The 15,999-nt window shown below is 38.3% G+C and overlaps 1 protein-coding gene across 3 annotated transcripts; it reads left to right on the top strand.

Moving 5' to 3' along the window:
- The first annotated feature begins 987 nt into the window (after positions 1-987).
- slc14a2 (solute carrier family 14 member 2) lies at positions 988-7,594 on the top strand. 3 transcript variants are annotated; one of them, XM_015027685.1, is made up of 11 exons: positions 988-1,235; positions 1,960-2,031; positions 4,124-4,195; positions 4,277-4,448; positions 4,652-4,841; positions 4,954-5,082; positions 5,527-5,719; positions 5,905-6,052; positions 6,467-6,601; positions 6,756-6,805; positions 6,885-7,594. In XM_015027685.1, exons 2-11 carry the CDS (start codon positions 2,008-2,010, stop codon positions 7,233-7,235), a joined length of 1,464 nt encoding a protein of 487 aa, XP_014883171.1. In that variant the 5' UTR covers positions 988-1,235; positions 1,960-2,007; the 3' UTR covers positions 7,236-7,594. The 3 variants fall into 3 exon arrangements, with proteins under 3 accessions (XP_014883171.1, XP_014883172.1, XP_014883170.1); XM_015027686.1 differs by having other exon boundaries at positions 1,945-2,031; XM_015027684.1 differs by having other exon boundaries at positions 988-2,031.
- Positions 7,595-15,999: the final 8,405 nt, after the last annotated feature.

Below are 15,999 nucleotides of genomic sequence, written 5' to 3'. Positions count from 1 at the left end.
TTGCTTCGGGTCTGGGTCGGCCTGGAAACTCAGCTGGGCTGCGTATCTTCATCGTCTTCTTCAGCGGAAGCAGCAGCCCTGTCGGCGGTTTCAGATAAATGGATCCAAAACAACCTTTCTGTCCGCACGGGAAATGGAAATGTTCGAGCAGACACCTCGGGTACAGAGCCCGTCATTCAGCCGCCATAGTTGTTGTTCTTCTCGTTCATTATCTTCTTCCATCTTCTGGCGCGTGTCAGACCAGCTTATGGGCGCACTACCGCCACCAACTGGGCTGGAGTGTGCGGCGGATAATTAAGCAGCATAAATATAGTCCTCAAAAATAAGACTTGACTAATAATTGTGCACACAGTGTAACTGTGTGTCCACAAGATGTCAGTATCGGTGTGACCAACCAACAGTTTGGCATTAGGATTTCTTTTTCTTCTTTGCATCAAAGCAATAGAACATAGTTTGTTGCAAAACATGGTGTGTGGCAACCTTTCTTCAAATATTGATGCATTTTACAGAGGTGGGTAGAGTACCCAAGAATTTACTCAAGGAAGAGTGGCTCTACTTCAACATGTTTTACTCAAATAAAAGTAAAAGTAAAAAGAAATAACCTTCCAAATTATTACTCAAGTTCAACATTTCATACAAAAATAATAAAAATGCTCAAAACAATTATTAAATGTTTAAAAATTACATCACCAGTCAGCCCAAAATATAAAATTATGTGAAAATTTGGGTATTTTAAGGACCAAAGACAAAATAATTCATATAACAATTACAAAAGAAAAGCAGGCAAATATATACCGATTACTGGACAGAAAACTGGTGGCTGGTTGGTTCAGAGATAGCAGGGAGTAAACATAAATCAGCAAACAGAAGAAAAAAAACATTAACAAAAATAACTAACATAAGCAAATAATAATTAACATAAGTAAATAAACATCTGATAACAATCTAAATAAAAGCAAGAAGCAGAAAAAGAAAACAAATGATCAAAATGCAGGTGCAAAAAAGAACCCAAATAACCCAACAGTCACTTATTTGTGACTGGAGAGTGGCAGAAAAGAGCAGTGGTCCCAAACTTTAAGAAAAGGGAAAAAGTGGAGTTTGTACACCCAAAACAGGAGCTGTATCCACATTTTTGGTACAAAGTTCATATCGATCCAGTTGTGTTTCACCAGTGCTGCCCCTTCTTCCATCCCTTTTTGACCACGGGCAGGACCTCAAGGGCTGGTCTTCTGAAGGTTGGCGTTTGATTTAGGATTTTGTGCATCAATTCAGTTGCTGTATTTTTTTGGTGGTGACTGAATCCTTTTCATTCTAATTTACACAGTAAAACACATCAAATGTTTGCCTGCTGCTCATGAGGAACAGCTTTCTAAAAATATTCCTGGAAAGATCTAGAGACATATGATGCATTTCACTGGACCTGTTTCTACTTCATTCCTCTTTTAATCACACCAGAAATCTCACTCAATTAACTGTCTGTCTTGTGTTACAATATGTCAGGCATAAGTTAATTTCTAAAAAAATGAAGACTTGATTATGTGAGTTTTCTGAATATACAGTATTTTAGAGTTTGTCAGCAAAATTACATAGACAAATTGCAGACAAGGACTTAGCAACGTATGCTTCAGGAAATGTTGTAATATTTGTTAGTTAAATAGAAAATAAAAATATATGTATTATTTTGTTTTGCAAAAAAAGAAATCCGTTTCATCCGGTTACATTTTACAGCTTTGTAATACTGGTAGCAATTTGCCATTCATTCATAGCTCACAGTAAAAGAAGTCAGAAAAATATATACTTTTTTTAAATTAGGAGACTATGTGTCTTCAGAGATTAAGAAGTGGTGAAAGGTTGTCTTATCCTGTTATTGATGAGCAAGGGAAAAAAAGACGTGGGTGTGAAATAGAGGTGGAGTTTTTCTCTTCTGCATAAAAGCTCTTGTAGCTCTGCGTTATGCAGCTTAAGAGAAGCTGGCAGTGCCTGAAGCCTCAGCCTGTTCTGTGACATATGACTGAATCACACTGCACAAAGGTAGGGGCACTTTTTAAATTCTCGCTGAAGTCTGTGTTGTGCACAAAAACAGTTAAATATGATCGGAATGCAAGTAAAAGGGTTTGTGTAAGAGAGCTAGTATTAAAAAATATTAATAAGAGAAAACAATTGGCTCTTTGTTCTTGTGCTTGAATGAATTGATTTTGCTTTTAAATATTTAACCTTCGTGCGTTCATTCCGTTTACTCCCCTTGTCCTTCGTGTCAAAAATGACCCGCCCTAACAAAAGCCCCAAAATAAAGCAGCTTACTTGAATTTGAAATCCAAAATCTATTTTGCACGATGAAACAATCTGTTATTTGTCAATTCAACTCAATTTGATTCATTTTTATCATGTATTTTTTTGTTACACACACAAAACGACAAACAGTACCACACTTTTCTTTTTTACGACAAACCAACTGTCATAAGTTTTCTTTTACACAGTAAAAGTTTATTATTGTAATCATATAAATGTGAAGTAATTCCTTCTGAATTAATTATACTGAAAGGGAAAAAAGTCAACAATCTGTAACTTTTTTTGTCAACAGCTCATTCTTTTATTTATACTGTTCAGGATATCAACTATGAAAATACTTCTCTCATACAACATCCTTCAACATAGAATGTTGAAGGATGTTTATCATAAGGACATCTTCAGCATAAGATATTGAGCATAAGATGTTCAAAATCTTATGTTTAACATCCTGCAAAATTATATAAGATGTTCAACATCTTGTGTAGGACAGTATGTGTGAACATACAACCTATAACCTGTTGGACAGTGACAAATCTACTCATGACTTCAGCAAGGAATCAACTAGCGGTACTTTGATTTAGGGCACCTTTATATCCTTTATACTAGTGGTTCTTAACCTGGGTTCGATCGAACCCCAGGGGTTCAATGAGACGGTCTCAGGGGTTCGGCGGAGCCTCTGCCGCGGAGGTAAAGACACACTTGTGTAAAGTCGTGATGACGCCCCGCTTTGCTGCAGAGGATCACGTTACATTGCTTAGCCAATCAGAGCTGAGGAGGAGCACTGATTGAAGGAGTTCCACTCTCAGCATGGATTTGAACTTGTTTCTTTAATTACTTCAGCAAAGCTCACAGTTTTTACCAGACGTCAGACAACATCCGTTTTGACTCGATGCAGTGCATCGTACATCGATCCAGTTTATTTGATGTGTGTGTGTGTGTGGGTGCATATCCGGGTGTGTAGGTGTGTGTATTACAGAAAGTTTATATGTGACCTTTGGGTGTGTAGGTGTGTGTGTTTATGTATTTGAACTTTTTTCTGCTGTTTAAATAGTTTTATAATTCACGGGTCAGAAATGACCCATAAGACAATCCTTGTGCTGTAGTGGTGTACTGCCCAAATGCAGAAATAAATAAAAACAAAGTGTCACTTTTTCTAATGATGGGATCAATTTAGGAAAAGTCATAAAATTTCAAGTTGGAAAAAGATAGTTTAAAACCTCCTGACTACCAGTAATTCATTTTTGTCCTCTGTAGAGGACATTTCTAAACTTGAATATCTCCCACCCCCTGCATTCTACTGAATTCATTCCTTTTGGTATTTAGAGAGGACATTTAGGGCTTTTCAATGATACCACATGTGAAGGGGTGGGACTTTTGTACTTACCTTTTTCTAATTCATAAAAATGGCATTCAACAGTAATAACATTTTATGGGAAGAGACAAAGTAAGTGCATAAATATTCCAATTACCTTACAAAGACTGTGGGATTAAAAAAAAAATGGTGATTGGACAATATTTTTTTTCCTGGTAGTCAGGTAGTTTTTCTACAGCTAAACATGCTAGTGGGTCACGTCTGACCTCCAAGACGACACAAGGGTTAGTATAAAAATGTACTAAAGTTAATTTTTACCTTGCACAGTGTAAACTCCCTTACAAATTAATATCTGATGAGAACAAAGGCTGCCTATGGCAGAAGTAAAAAAGCCAACTTTAAAATAATGAAACGATTTCTTTCTGCTTTTAAACAATAACTTGCATTTGAATTGACAATATTTAATTTTAAAGCTTTTAGTGGTTTTATACTCAAATATTAAAAGTAGTTTTTCTTACTTAGGATATTCAAAAGAATATCAGCAGCTCCTCTTCTGCACCTGTTCCAGTCAGCTCTCCTTCTCCAGTCTTCACTGTAAGTTTGTGTTTTTCTTTAATTCAGCTAATAGTCCTGGGTTGCATGACTGAAGCAATGTGTGCAATTATTTAAATCCAGGAGCTCCATCCTCTCATGGCTAGCCCTGCGAACAACCCGACCCAGGAAGACAGGGTGGAGGGCCAATCAGGGCCTGCAGGACCATCATGCCTGCACACGGCCTGGTCCCGCTTCCTCAAGGGGGTGTCCTATTTTTCGGGAGACATGGAGGTGTTTGGAAAGTGGATGGAGAGTAAGTCAAACCTAACACAGGGTCCTTAACTTTTAAAACAGAGCAGTGCTAAAGAACAAAACGGTGCACAGACTGCTCTGAAAGTTAGAATAATCTAGTCATAAGATAAACTGAGATGCAACTAACAAACATTTACAAGTCTAAATCTGTAATTGTCCAACCTTTCATCAGGGTAATGAGCTTGTTTGTGCTTCTCCTTTCAGAACAGTTTCTCTTGCTGCAGCTCCTGGACTGGGTTCTGCGCGGAGCAGCCCAGGTGATGTTTGTTAACAACCCTCTGAGTGGCCTGGTCATTTTTGCTGGCCTCATCCTGCAAAATTATTGGTGGGCCCTCAACGGTTTCGTGGGGACACTCTTTGCAACAATTTCTGCTCTCATTCTGCAGCAAAGCAGGTGAGAAAGTAACATTCATCTGGAGTAAAGCATTATGTAGAAATATAAATAAAAGTACTTGACGTGAATTACAATATGTACAGCAGTGATCAGTTGCTGTACTTTCTTTCAGGGGTGCAATAGCTGCAGGACTTTATGGATACAACGGCATCCTGGTGGGTCTCCTGATGGCTGTGTTCTCCAATGCAGGCGACTGGTACTGGTGGCTTCTGCTGCCCAACATCTTCATGTCCATGATGTGGTAAGCACTGACGTGTCCATGCAGGCTTCAACTTTCTGAAACAGCTTTGAGAAATATTAAAAAACAACTTCAAGATTTTAAAACATCCAAATTACTTTTCATTTTTATTTTCAACCTATCGCTGAGAGAACAATCAAAACGTTTAACTTAGGAATCAACATTTAGTGGAATGACCTGGATTTTGCATCCGGTTTCATTCGTGTTAGCATGCTCTCCACCTATCATGCACATTGGCTTTGGGTCCAAGTCCTCAGCTGAGCAGAACAAAAATATTGCGTGCGCGTTTGGGAAATCAACAAACTCTATAATGTAATTACTGTCATGCAGATATTCTCATTTCAGAAAACTTCAGCAGTCTCTTCATTTCTCGTGTGCAGCAGTATATTTAACCCTATTTCATTCAGTGATAAAGAAAGACATCCGTTTTGGGTTGCTTTATTTCAGCCCGATTGTGTCCAGTGCCCTGGCATCCATTAACACCCGCTGGGATCTGCCGGTGTTCACGCTGCCATTCAACATCCTGGTGTGTCTCCACATGGTCGCCACGGGCCACTATAACCACCACTTCCCCCAAGTCCTCATCCAGCCACGCTCAGAGCTGCCCAACATTACCTGGTCTGAAATCGACGTGGCAAAGGTCAGCAGCAGGCCCCTTTACCTCTGTTTCTTTCTCTGCTCTGTATCACCTCTGACACGACGACGTTGATGTGCTCATATGCTGCAGAGTACTTTTTAAGTTGTTTTTATCTTTAAAGGCAAAGTTTATCATTGCTTGCATTTGTAATGCTCTAGAAAAATATCTTTTCTTTCTCTCCTTTTCAGCTGTTCAGGTCGATACCAGTGGGAATAGGTCAGGTGTACGGCTGCGACAACCCTTGGACCGGAGGAATCTTCATCATCTCCCTCTTCATCTCTTCACCCATCACCTGTGTCCATGCCGTCCTGGGATCTGCTGTGGGCATGGTGTCAGGTGAGGGATTCGAACAAAGCCTCTTTTGAGGCTAATACAGCAACAATCAACCACACATTATGTTTGCGTCCTTGCGAATCAAATCAACAATATCCCAATCATAAATTTTTCGCATCTCCCAATAGGCTTCCTTGTACTTTACCCATCAATAATGTTGATCAACTTCCCAGTTTCTGCTGAAGGAGAGCAGCCACACAGCATGATGCCACCTCCCCCGTGCTTTCCATACTTTAGAAGACCCTACATTTTCTCTTGCATTTAACAAACATGTGCTTTTTGTGTTTAGGTGTAAATTGTCCAGTAGCACATATAGAGCAAATATTAAGTTCAGCAGAACTCTGAGTTGCTGCTTTTTTCTTTTGACTTATTGTTTCTGGTTCTTTGAGCTTTGCGCATTTCTTTTCCTCCTCACAGGTCTGGCTTTATCAGCTCCTTTTGAGGACATTTACTTTGGTCTCTGGGGATACAACTGCGTCTTAGCCTGCATCGCTGTAGGAGGGATGTTTTACGCTCTCACCTGGCAGGTGCACCTGCTCGCCATCACATGTGGTGAGTATATGCCCGCCAAGATAAAGCCTTCTTCTAAAAGGTGTGGGTGTGACACGTAGCCGTAAGAAACTGAGTCAAGCGCAGCTATGGTATTTCTGATATGCAATCACACTCGTTATATCACGGGGATTTGAAAACTGTTTCTCCTCTGCAGCCTTTTTCTGCGCGTACCTCGGCTCAGCCATCGCTAACATCATGTCCAGGGTTGGTATAGAGATCTGCACCAACAGATTTTTTGATTTGCCATTTATTTGTATCTCACACTCATGCTGATGTATTCCAGTTTGGTTTGCCGGCATGTACGTGGCCTTTCTGCCTGTCTGCCCTCACCTTCCTCCTCCTAACGACGGGGAGCAAGAGGATATTCAAGCTTCCGCTGGCCAACGTCACCTACCCTGAGAAAAACCTGGCCTTCTACTGGAAGCTGAAAAAACAGGAGAAGGCCGAGAAGGCAGCAAAAGAAAGTCAGGAGCAGCTGAACGCTGAGATAACCCTGAATGAGAAAGAGCAATTGAAACTGGAACTTCAACGAATAGAGGAGGGGAGACAAGGAAGTGAAAACAACAACACTAATGTGGAAGAAACAAACAGAGGAGATAATTCCACAGAGCTTGTTCTTGCTGACTATGTCTGAACAATATTGTTCTTGGAAATAGTTAAGATGTGAAAATAAGGAGTGACACTGAAATAATGTAAATGTATGTAGCTGCAAATATGTTTTTTTATTATTCTGTTGTCAATATCCATATTCTTTTTTAAGAGCAATGTTCAATTTAGCAACTAGTACTTCTTCTATATACTTATGTTAATGTGGGAGATGAGCTTTTATTTGCAATGTAACTTGTTTGGAGCAATAAAACTTGGTGTTTTCAAAAGCAGGGAAATTTTTTCAGCAGGATAACCAGCTGTGCACTCCACTAAGCTGGTCTTTGTGAATGAGTGGCACACGGAAATCTGTTTTGTTTACAGAGTAATAAAAACATGCAAACTCTGTCTGGTATGCAAAATGGTAAGGATGTGGAAAAATTAACGTTGTCTACTGTCACGAACGTAACATCACATTGATATTTTCACCACCATACTGGTGAAAAACTGTCAGAGGCTGCAAAAAGCTAAAGATTTGGGGGATGGTTCACCTTTCAACAGGACAATGACTAAATATGCAATCAGAACTACACTCACCGGCCACTTTATTAGGTCCAACTTCTCATTAATGCAAATGTCAAATCAACCAATTGGATGGCAGCAACTCAATGCATTTAGGCGTGCAGACATGACCAAGATGATCTGCTGCAGTTCGAAGCAAGCATCAGAATGACGAAGGAAGGTGAGTTAAGTGTCTTTGAACGTGTCATGGTAGTTGGTGCCAGACGGGATGTTCTGAGTATTTCACAAACTGCTGATCTACTGGGATTTTCACACACAAGTATCTCTAGGGTTTACAGAGAACGGTCCGAAAAAGAGAAAATATCCAGTGAGGGCAGTTCTGGGGACACAAATGCCTTGTTGATGCCAGAGGTCAGAGGAGAATGGTCAGATGGGTTTGAGCTGATAGAACGGCAACAGTAACTCAAATAAACGCTCGTTACAGCCAATGCAGAAGAGCGTCTCTGAACGCATGACAAATCGAACGTTGTGGGCTGGGCTACAGCAGCAGAAGACCAACCGGGAGCAACTCCTGTGAGCTAAGAACAGGGAACTGAGGCTACAGTTCACACAGGCTCACCAAAATTGGACAATAGGAGATTGGGAAAAACGTTGCCTGGTCTGATGAGTCTTGATTTCTGCTGCGACATTTGGATGGTTGGGTCAGAATTTAGCATCAATGACATGAAAGCTTAGATCCATCCTGCCTTGTATCAATGATTCAGGCTGGTGGTGGTGAGGCAATGGTGTGGGGATATTCTTCTGGCACACTTTGGGCTCATTAACGTCGTGTCAACGCCACGGCCTACCTGAGTATTGTTGCCAATCAGGTCCATCCCTTTATGACCACAGAGTATCCATCTTCTGATGGCTGCTTCCAAAAGGATAACGTGCCATGTCATAAAGCGTGAATCCTCTCAGACTGGTTTATTGAATAACGTGTTCACTGCACTCGAATGGCCTCCACCGTCACTAGATCTCAATCTAATAGAACACCTTCACTTCTTTGAATAACACAGTCAAAGCGTAGATATAAATCAAGATTTTTGATTGTAGCAAATTAAGCTTTTATTTAGTAAGAATGATTTACTCTTACACTAATGAATTATTCTCGTTGGTCTATCCTATCCATGATGTTTGTGCTTGTTCAATGAGAACAAACCCTAAACTTTAAATATTTAAATGTCGTTGTACTTCCTCATTGAACTTCTATCACACCTAAATCAGATGAAGCTTTGGCTCTGATCACAAAGAGATAAGTTTCTGCCTGGTTGCAGCTAGTCCACATGACATGACTTTAAAGGCATACTTCCTTTATGTTATTGTAGGTTTAGTCCCAATTCACAAGATGGATTGCAAATTTTTGAGAGGCCCTCTTAACTGCACAAAAACATGTAAATAAATGCAACGCTGATGAGATCTCACTGCAGCACAACTAAGCAGATTTGTCCGTTTATTAATCTGGCTTAGCGGACTTGCACAATGAGCCGGAGAGATTCCAGAGACCGCTGCAGTTCCCGATTTAAATGGTCAGAGAATGGGATTAAATATGACCTGAGGTCCAGCACACTGAAGTGCTGAAATTAAAACAAATCTAACTCCAAATTTGTTTCTCAAGCCCCTTTAGGGTTTTCATTTTCTTAAAGAATGTTTGTATTACAGCAAAACGCGATTAATAGATTCCTGATACTCATGGATTAACTTGTTGGACATTTAAAGGTATTCATATTTTTTTTAAACTTTAACTTCAGTATTAATTTATTTAGATTTTATGTGATAGACGCTCATTAAAGTACTGCCCAATCCTGAAGTAGAACATTTGAAAAACTTGCCCGTGCCTGTGAAGCTCTTGCTGCTGCAAGTCTTTAGAGGTATGTCTCTTCCAGGTTTGCACATATATCAATTTTTTTTTTTTAAATAATGTGTGGACGATCACATAACCTAAAATCTCTTCTACTTTGCTGGTTTTGTTAATATAAAATGACTTTTCTTATGGCTGCATTTGAAGACCAAATCAAAAGCTTTCCAATTTTGACCCTTTTGCTCCCATCAAGTCAGAGCAGACTGGATTTGGCTTCAGTAGCTTCAATCTGGCTATTGAGGCTATTAATACACGGTCAAAAAAATAAAGTAAGATTGAATAACTGCTAAATACTTAAAGTTTTAAGTAGTTTTTAGCAAAAGTTTTATTCATTAATACCTACAATTGTCATATATCATTTAAAAATTTGGTTAGGCAGTCAAATTGATAAAATCTCGATTCTGTTTAAGCAGGTTAGGTGACAACATCTCTAGTAATGTAAATCACTAGAGGTGTAAGTTACATAACAACTCTGGTTCTCTTGTTCTTTCACTACCTGCACATTAGATGAAGAGGAAGCTTCAAAGCTGCAGCTTCTCTCTGCATATTTGCAAAACCTTGCAAAAAAGAGCAAAAACTGAGGAGAAAACGACTCCCTCTATATGCATCCAAAGTTTACCCTGAAAAAAAAAAATATTTAGCTCATTTCTAAACACAGAAATGAGCTAAAGAAACCTCATTTCTGTATGGGGTCAGGCATGTTCATAAAGCAAAACCCATCAGTTTCAGCATTGCTGTCGACAATGACAGCAGCTGAGCAAATTATATTTTCATTTTCCTACTGGTTGACGTTATGTATGTTGGTGTTATGCAAGTGGTTTACACATGTTTGTCAAATTTCTGGAACCTCACATGATCACACCTTTTGTGTCAGGTGCAGGTAAAAGCTTCGCTCTAGTGAAACTATGCAACAGCGACCTTTATGGAAACCTGCTGCGCCTCCTTCATCAATCAAAACATTTGAGATGCTAAAATATGATAAGTGTCAGACAACAAGATCAGATATGTAAACATAGCATGCCAGAGACTCCCAGAAGCCTTTGGAGAAAAACTCAGTATTAAAACTGCAGTGTTTCTCGGTCACATGCCCCACAGAGAGATTACATCACACTCAACAAGTGTCATTCCTCTGTCAGACATTCGTCTGCCATTTTGATTTACAGCAATGGTTGGATAATTGTTTCAACGTGGCCATGGCTCATCCTTTGAAACATTACTATTTTGTCTTCAACTAGAATGATTTTATTCACAGGTATATGAATAAAGAGCGAAGGAGGCCAGTTGGATGAAACAGCATGGTTTATCCCACAGCATCAGGTTTTGCAGTTTGAGCTTACATAACGGCTGTCGACGGTCAGAGAAAGTCCAAAGTGACATCAAGAGGCTCGTTTAATTGATGGCTTTAAATCAAATTTTATCAGTGTGCCCATTTTTCAGGTCAGATATAGTTGCTTAGCACTTTGTGTGACAGTTGTTTAAAAGCAACAAGTGTTGGCTGTGTTTTGACTCCAATAAAGTGTCAATTTTCTGTCTTCAGTTAGTCGGCACAATGGACTAAAATGGTAAAACCCTACTTAACGTCAACATAATTGTAATGCTCATATGATAAACATGATATAAACATCTTAATTATAACTTTTGTGGTAATTTGTGTAATCATAGTAAATATCTTTTCAGGATTTTACAACGCAGAGAGGACACTGCACAGCTGTTTGCTTCCTTTGGGGAACTATAGGACCTCATTCGGCAGAACTTATGGTTTTATGGTTTGGTGCAGTTGGATCAGGATACTGATAATTTCTATTACTTCAATTAGCACACTTGTGTCACGTTAGGAGCTCGTTTTTGCCCAACCAGTCGAGACAAACGCTTTTTATTCCCTCGCTACATGGACATGAAATACTTGATGCCATTGCAGAATAAAAACCCTTAGTATGATTGTAAGAGACAACTCCATTAGTGCAAGGCTGCTGCACAATGTGGGAGTAAAAAGCATAAAATGTTACCTGGGTGCACTATCCAGGGATGCCTGTCCTGTAAGACAAAGGTTATCATACATTCGCGGAAGCCTTATGTAACTCCAGTGGAAAAGGCAGTTTGACAAGACCAAAGTTGGACAGTCATGCTGACTGAAACCATGTGGGTTACACATTTCATGATGAGCTCTGTGCTAAAGATGTACTGACAGAATTAGGAAAAAAAAACTCAGTCACTATAAAGCTACACAGGATGGGAAGCTTTTAAATACAAGTCATATTACAAACAAAAACTTTGATGTAGTTTAGAGTGATTTTATGTCTTTGACCAACAGAAAATGGAACAAAAATAACTTGTGGCTTTAAATATTTGGTAGAAATAAATATATAAATTATGCAGCCTGTTATAGTCTGGAAATAAAATCTATTTGCTAATCATTTTTAGAAGTCATTTAACTGATAAGAATAATCAGAATAAACACTGAACGTCCTGGCTTACATGCCAAAATTGTGCACTACTTTCTGCATGACATAAAACTGCAAAAGTGCATTGATGTTTGTGTTGGTAATGTGACGGAAATTTGAGGGGCGTAAAGAAACAACAGGGGTGGAAAAAAAAAAGTGTTGTACCAATTCACAAAAGTCATCACTTTCCAGTCAATGAAATGTTTTCAAATACATTTAAATATAGTTTCAGTTCATAAAAAAAGAGTTATTGTTCATGTTGCTCGTTTTATCCCAATCAAAGTCCTTCTAGACTTCTAGTTTTTTCCACACCAGTCCCGTTTCATCGTGCAGGTTGATCTGATAAGATATAATCTGATTTAATGCCACTGATACGGGACACTGTGTGCCAGTGTCAGCGTGACCTTTTGATGATGATCCGCATTGCTTGGATTTCTGCTGTGCTTCTAATAAGGGTTGTCACCAGAAGCAGAAAGGAATGACAAATGGATGAAAGACCAGCACCAAACAGAGAACAACACAAGTGAAAGAAAATGATACACGATCTATCTTTTGTTTTTTTGTAAAATAAAATCTTGAACTTTGCAGCGTGCATTTGTTTTCAGTCCTGAGTATTTTGACAAGCCTGCATGGAAGTTTAGTGCCACAGCTAAACACAGGATAGACCTAAAAAAAAAAGTGCTTCTTAGAGGTTGAGGAAGGCTTAAAAGCAGACGTTTCATTTCCAGTTGATCAACAAACTCATAGTTATAATGGAGTGATTTGACTCAGACACATATTTACCTGTCTGAGTGGCCTAGCTCTATTTTTAATTGTGAATTTATTAAATGTAGATTAAACAAACTAGACATACCTATTAACTTATTTTCTTCCATATATTAAAAGACTTGGAATTTCTGTGAGTTGACTCCGGAGGATGAACTCAAAGGAATGCTTTAAATTTATCTCAGCTAAAAATGTATGCATCAAATGGTCTTTGTAAATTCACAATCAAGTTTGGGTTTTGATCTGCTCTGACTGCAGGAAGCATGATGATTAGGTTTTAGGATATATTAAGTTAAACTGTGGTCAGATTATTGCCATATCATCTTTAAATGACTAAAATGCTCTGTAATTTAACAGAGGAAAAACTCTGGTATCACTTGTAATCTGCCAATCACTTTTGATCAGGAATCATGTGAGGTCAGGAATCTGAAGGGCTGCAGCATCACTGCCCTGAACATAACATCGTGTTTGGGATCATTTACGAAATGGGATCATTCCATAAATGAGATCATTCCATAAAAAAAACGCATTTTAGGACAGAATATTAAAAGTCACACAGCTTTCAGAGTTTAATAAACAATGATAAATTACAAATTGTGAGATATACAACTAGATTTAGTACATCTTAACATAACAGCTGCCTTGTAATAGTAAATATATTGATCACTACCAAAAACTGCATGTTGATCATGGTAAGAATCTATTTTTCTTTGTTCTTACCTGCAGTACTCGTTCTGACCCAGTTGGTCAACAATCCACTACCTTTGGCTGCTTCTGGCAGATCCTTTCTTTTTTTTTGTTTTTGACGTCTTTCTTTATGTGGCCCCTGAACTGAAAAAAGTCGTTACCCCTATTGCATAAACAATACTGAAGAATGACTGCTATCATTAACGATACAGGGAAGAAGCTTTTCAGTTATATTGCAGCAAAGTCGTTAGCTAGCAGCTAGCTAATAGCACATCAGCAACAGCCTAATATCTGTCAAAATACAGATGTTCTTATCGATAGATGCGAATAGTTTTTCCTCACCTGGCTGTCTCCTCCCGCTCAGTAGTTCTTCAGAGAAAGGCAGACGCAGAGGCCTGTCAGTGTCTGTTGTATTTCATTACCTCTCTCTGGTTAAACCGCGACTCCGTGCTGAAGCAGAAACGATACTTCAACGTTTTCGGTCACCTGACAAGTAGCAAGTCTACTCCACTTTATTCACCAAAAACGTTTTTTTTTTTAATTAACCAAAAACTGTTCTGTAATCTCGAACGTTCGCTACATTGAGCTCCAGTTAGCCGCCTTATCTCGCTGCGCCAGAGGCAATTGCGTCTTGCGTCACGGGCAAAAGGTCAAAGGTAACAAGGTGACCGGAGGGCTTATTATGTTGTTTTTCTTGAAAAATAATAATAAAATCGACCAAAAAACCAAATAAATTTAGTACATGTTATGTGTCAGAGGGCTTAGGAAATAATAATAATAATAATAATAATAATAATAATAATAATAATAATAATAATAATAATAATAATAATAATTGACCAAAAGAGCACTTGGGGGCTAGGAGCAAAAGGGGCAGGTGCTCATGCACCCTTTACCCCCATCTGCACGTGCCTGATTGGTCCCGATGAGGGCCATTGATCTTCAGAAGGTTAATAAATATCCCAGAAATTGTCCTAAGAAGAATATCTAAATGAGTACACACAGATTTATGGCTGAAGGTCATACAAAACACAAGTTAATCTTACATCAGTGAGGCTTCTCTACTCTAATGCTGGATGCAGCCTTGATTGGATAAAGTATCTTTTACTCAGGTCAAAATTAGAAGAGTAAATGTCTGAACATCAGTGGTTCAGTTTAGCTTGAGTTCATATCTTTAGTCTTGTAAACAGTTTAAAAGAAATTATTTAACTTTTTCAATTGCTGTAATTATGTGTTTAAACTGATCATTTTTATAGGAGTTTATTTATGTAAGAAGAGAATGTGAATGACATTTGATTTTATTTTGTAATGACAGATTGCACGCTTTGCACATTTTACATGCGTCACAAATTTTAAAAACAAAGGATATTACACTTTTTAGCCTGTTTACTGTAAATTCAGTGTTTGTCTGCTGAAGTTGTTTATGTAGTTAACTAATATGGCACCCTAAAATACCATTCCGCGTCTCACAATCCAAATTAATTTGAGTATTTTTGTTAGCTTGTTCGTCCTGTAAGGTTAAAATCAATCTAATCATTTGGGTCATGATGCTATCTTTAATTGCACTTTTTTAAGTGTGGAGGAGCATATCAACACGTCAGCAGTGACTTTCAAAGTATGAGGTCAAGCACAATATCTAGATGTGGAGTGAAAGGCTAGCACTCTCAAACAAGACATAATTCTTCGACAGTGTAAGAGAAAAATGCCCTCAAAGTATCTCAAAGCGATGAATAGGATAGCTACTTTATGCTTCGTCAGTTTTACTTAATACATTTTACGTTTACATAAACTGATACAAATAAAATTAATTCAGGAGTTTCATCTTACCAAGTATTTATTATCTAGTTTTTAGTGCAAATAGTGAAGTTGAAATAAGACAAAACTAACTTACAAATCAGTTTTCAGCAAGATACAGGAGCTTGTTTCAAGTCAATAATTTCTTAATATTAATGAAAAAGTGCAAGTTCACTTTTAACACAGGAAAAATGTGAAGTAATCTGCCAATGGAGCTGATACTTTGGTCTGTGCATTACTGGTTGGTTTATGCAGACCAGTAAAGCTCATCCTTGAAACAAACAAAAATATGAATTTAAATGATTAAGTTTAATCTAATGTCACCTGAGGACTTTTTCTATGTTCTAGTGAATATTCAAGGTATTCTTTACATCTTTTTTTTACATCTTTTTTATCTACTGTTGTAGAAGATAAACAAAAGCCACCATTTGCTACAACTTAATGCTTCTAACTTACTTCAAACTTAAGGACATCTTTTAGAGGAGCATCGCTGCCATCTCCTGGTAAGATACAGAATGTTTTTTTTTTGTTTTGACAGCGCTTCTGTGGTTCTGATTTAAGTCTGTATCCAGTTACTCTGTGATTCTGCTGCTTTCACATAGAAATTTTCCACATTGTTTACGTTTCTGATTTAAATTATTTAATTTAGAAAAATCCTGTCAAACCTGAAGTGGAGGGGATTGGCTACAACTGCATGTGAAATA

This window comes from Poecilia latipinna, unplaced genomic scaffold (assembly GCF_001443285.1).
Source record: "Poecilia latipinna isolate Pla-1442-1.1 unplaced genomic scaffold, P_latipinna-1.0 Scaffold104, whole genome shotgun sequence".
In the NCBI taxonomy this organism is placed as follows: domain Eukaryota; kingdom Metazoa; phylum Chordata; class Actinopteri; order Cyprinodontiformes; family Poeciliidae; genus Poecilia; species Poecilia latipinna.
This window is presented reverse-complemented; position numbering and strand designations above follow the sequence as displayed.

Bases quoted from the DNA above. Each gene is read 5' to 3' on its own strand.
- slc14a2 (XM_015027685.1), top strand. From the start codon at position 2,008: ATGACTGAATCACACTGCACAAAG. The intron at 4,449-4,651 runs GTAAGTCAAACC...TTCTCCTTTCAG, and splicing joins GTTTGGAAAGTGGATGGAGA to AACAGTTTCTCTTGCTGCAG. The intron at 6,053-6,466 runs GTGAGGGATTCG...TCCTCCTCACAG, and splicing joins TGCTGTGGGCATGGTGTCAG to GTCTGGCTTTATCAGCTCCT.